Consider the following 4,381-nt stretch of genomic DNA (forward strand, 5'->3'; position numbering starts at 1 on the left):
TTTATGTCATATAATAAAAAATCAATTTGCTACAGAAATTCACCATTTTCTAACACTTAGATAAATAAAATACTCGGATGAAAATCCAAGAGTTCTTTTAGTGAACAACAGAAAAAAGGAATTATCATTGTTGTTATTTTACCTGTGGACTGCAAAAGTGAAACAGGTGGGTGAGGCTGTAAGCCCCACAAATTTTCCATACTGCTCCGGTCCTTAAGGTCTAACAAATGTATTAAAATTAAGGGATCGGGCTGGCCCGGTGGTGCACTGCTATAGTGCGCTGCTTGGGAGCGTGGTGGCGCTCCCGCCGAGGGTTCGGATCCCACATACAGACCGGCCGCTCACTGGCTGAGCGAGGTGCGGGCGCAACACTGAGGGTTGCGATCCGTTGCCGGTCACGAAAAAAGACAAAAAGGAAAAAAAAAATTAAGGGATCAATGTCTCGTAGACTACTGGTAGCGGCAGAGCATAAATGTGCTCTTCTTGACATTTTGCTACTGGCGCCCACATAGCCATGGCTACTACCTGGAGGTCCCGCAGCAGCTGCATCTTCCATCAGTTCTCCCTCCTCCAATTCCACGTTGTTATATTCCACATCATTTTCTCCAGACATAGTTTCTTCATCAATGTCATTCTCTTCTGTATTACTTGTTGCTGTGGAACTAGCAGAGGAACTGCTGCCACCGAGGTGATTTACTTCATCTTCACCAACAAAATCCAGATCCAGATCTCCATCTGAAAGCTCATGATGATAATCTTCATTCTGAATCTTCTCCTCATCTTCTTCATCCTCTTTGGCCTCTCTTACAGAAAGTATAGTAGGACCACTCTCAAGAAGCATGTCCGAGCATGACCCAGACTTCTTAGCTCGTGTCTCAGGAGCATCGTCATTCTGGGGGCTGAGATGATTAGCTGGTGGTGACAAATCTCTTGATTTCTGAGATCGAGACAGCTCAATGGCAAGCCTCTCTTTAAGGTTGTTTATTTGTTGGATATAACTAGTCTGTGTAGCTTCCAACTGGGTAATATACCAGTGCTGGTCCCAGCATTTTTGAAAGAAAGTTGGTGAACGTACCTGAAACCTTAAAATAACTGTATCATTTTGTCGATTCAAGTATCCTTCATTAGCAAGTAAGTCCAAACGGAAAAATCTATTATAGCCCCAGCATTCTCCAACTTCAAAATCAGATGCAAATTCTCGAATGATATTTTTGGTAGGATCATTGCAGGATTGGTGAACCATCTCTACACGATATTCATATTTGGAAGTTTCAGGCAAGCCAGCTTAGAGTTCCAAAAACACAGATAAATAGTAACCACGAACAACTCCATTTCCATCTGGGTAAACTTTTAACCTCCAGCAAAGGCCTGAAACTTGAAGAGGTGGACTGTAAACAGGATCTGCTCTCTGGTGCAAAGTGCTGAAATTCTCTAAAACAAACGTAGCTGAATCGTAAGATGGTACTAATTCACTGGTAAAGTCTGGTGGAACAGGAGTGGTAACAAAGGATGCCATCGGCTTTCGATGAACTTGTGAAACATCATGAGGATTTCTGAGCTCATAGATATCAACTCACTCTTACTACAAGACCACAACTGGTGCTCCACCTCCTAAGTAAGGATTCCAACAGCTCTGTTTCTTGGGTTAGAGATGTCTTCTGACCCATCAATGTTATAAGCTTATTCTTCAGCTGCGTGTCTAACCGTGCAATCATCATCTCCACCGCATTCCTAATTTCCCGAACACGCTCATCTTTTGCATTTCTTACAGCTTCTACATTTCTTTCCACTTCTTTTTTTTTTTTTTTTTCCTTTTTTTTGTCTTTTTTCGTGTCCGGCAACGGGATCGCAACCCTCAGTGTTGCTGTGCCTGCACCTCGCTCAGCCAGTGAGTGGGAACCGGTCTGTATGTGGGATCCGAACCCTCGGCGGGAGCGCCGCCGCACTCCCAAGCGGCGCACTGTAGCAGTGCGCTAACGGGCCGGCCCTCTTTCCACTTCTTGAACTAAGCTGATCAGTTCCATGAGACGCCGACGAAGTTTGGCTACCTCTTCGTTCACTTTAGTGACATGCTGCTCATAAATTTCTGCCAAAGGTTTAAAGGTATGTCCACCATGCATTCCTCCCCAAAGTGCACACTGATGGCAGATACACTTCTTACAAGTCCAGCAAAATACACTGAGTTTTTCATGGTGATTTTCACATCTGTCCTTTTCATTTTCTTCATGTTTGGTGAGACTGCAGAGTTGAAGAGTATCAAGCTGCTGTGTTACTTCTTCTGCCCAACGACAGTTTACTAGTTCTCATAGCTGGAGCGGAGCATGGCAGTGAGGACACTGAGCTCTCTGCTCTGTCAGCCAGCACCGAATACAGCTGAAACAACAAAGCTTGGAACAATGAGGACACAGGCGTGCATCCCGCAATTTCTCCATACAAATAAAACACGCTCTGTTCGTCCATTGCCTTCGGCTCACGGCGGGGCCCTTGGGGACCCGCGGAGTCGGTGGTCTGACCTGCTAGGCGCTGGCCCGGGGTAGCCAGGTCAAATGGCCGAGAACAGCCCGGCACCACGTCAAGGCGATCCGACAACGGCCCCACCTGCCAGCCCATCACTCTAGGTTCAGCGCCAGCTACCCCCATTTCGCCATCTTTATCCGCGTGCCCACCCTGGGGCTCTGCAGAGGGAGGGCGACTTTCTCTATTCTTTGGGAATTTTTTTCTACATGAGTAAAAGTGGATTTCAGGGGAAAATATAGAATTGTGTACTCCAGTGAATTATCAATCAACTGTGAAGGCAGAATAGAGATATGAATAGATACTCAAAGTCTTGAAAATTTTACTCCCCATTAACTCTTTCTTAGGAAGCTCCTGGAACATGTGTTTTAGCAAAACAAGAGAAAGATACAAAGAACAAGAATCCCTGGTTCCTGGGAATGGGGATTAGACACAGGACAGAGGCAAAGAGAATGCCCAGATTACAGTAATGCAGAGAGAATCCTGCCCAGAATGAAACGAGAATGGAAGGAGGTGGGAAGAAAGGAAATGGAACTGATACTACCTGACCTTGGCACTTGGGAAAAGGATTGGGCTGGAATCCCTTGGGGTCTGTGTTTGGCAGAAGCTTTTTAAGTGCAAAGGAAAACCCTCCAGATTCAGTCTCTTGCTTGCTTTTTGTCTATTTTTAGCTATTTGACCTTGAGAAAGTTGCTTTACTTTCTCAACATCAGTTTCCTCCTTTGTGAAGTAAGAGGGCTTTCTTGACTAGATCAGAGGTCAGAAACTCAAATGGGAGTAGGAGTGAAATAGCGTGGAGTTAAATAATACAGAAGAACATGGCCTGCCTTAGGCAGCAGCTCCTAATTGGCCAACCATTGGGAAAAAAAAAAGGAAAAGCAGATCAGAGTCCAGTGATGTCTGTTAGTCGCAAAGGTCCAGAGAATCTGGGAACCTGGATGTTATGTCAATCTTTCCAAATTTTAAGGCACTTTGCACATGAAATAAAATATATCTGGCTGCCAATAAAGGATGTTTAGAACCTATCAGCTACAGACAAGGACGAGCTCTCCATCGGAATCACAAATCCAGGTAGAAGGCTTATATCATGACAGAGGCACCAGATTCAATCTCCAGCAACTAGAAAAGCACCTGGATCCTAGTGTGTCTCAGTAAATATTTGTTGGATGAACATCTGAGGAAGAATTACTAGAATAAAAAAAAAAGAGAAGAGAGAGAGAGAAACAGAGACAGAGAAAGACAGAGACAGAGAGAAAGAGAGAGAGAGACCAAGAGAGAAATAAATTTCCCAGAACCAAAGAAAGACAGGGGTTCTCATATTGAAAGAACTAAGTATTCAAGAGAATGAATTAAAAAAAGAACTTCAGCTGAAATTTCAGAACATCAAGCATGAAGAAAAAGTTTTGAAGGCCAGCAAACTAGTTAGAAAGGGATCAGATTGACATCAGCACACTGGATGTTGGTAGGCAAATAATTTCAAATAGAAATCTCTCTACAACTAATGCACCCATTCATGAGTAGGAACAAAGTAAAACCACTTTTGGTAATTCAAGGATTTGAAGTGTTTATCACCCACCTTATTAGAAAGGATTATCATAGAGAATCCAGAAATCAACCCACACACTTACGGCCATCTGATCTTTGACAAAGGCACCAAGCCTATTCACTGGGGTCGGGACTGCCTCTTCAGCAAATGGTGCTGGGAGAACTGGATATCCATATGCAGGAGAATGAAACTAGACCCATACCTCTCACCATATACTAAAATCAACTCAAAATGGATTAAAGATTTANTTATAGCATCATTATTCATAATAGCCAAAAGGTGGAAACAAGCCAAACATCCATCTACAATGAATAAATTGTG

General features: G+C 43.6%; 1 protein-coding gene across 1 annotated transcript; it reads right to left on the reverse strand.

Annotated features, from left to right (window-relative positions):
• Positions 1-427: 427 nt before the first annotated feature.
• LOC103583304 (E3 ubiquitin-protein ligase TRIM37-like) lies at positions 428-2,640 on the reverse strand (the record flags this gene model as incomplete). Its single annotated transcript, XM_008564660.1, is given in 5 exon segments — positions 428-1,536; positions 1,539-1,613; positions 1,616-1,790; positions 1,998-2,445; positions 2,447-2,640. Coding segments are annotated over 5 exon segments (2,001 nt in total), but the record flags the coding sequence as incomplete, so codon positions are not given.
• Between the last annotated feature and the right edge of the window lie 1,741 nt (positions 2,641-4,381).

This window comes from Galeopterus variegatus, unplaced genomic scaffold (assembly GCF_000696425.1).
Source record: "Galeopterus variegatus unplaced genomic scaffold, G_variegatus-3.0.2 Scaffold21467, whole genome shotgun sequence".
In the NCBI taxonomy this organism is placed as follows: Eukaryota; Metazoa; Chordata; class Mammalia; order Dermoptera; family Cynocephalidae; genus Galeopterus; species Galeopterus variegatus.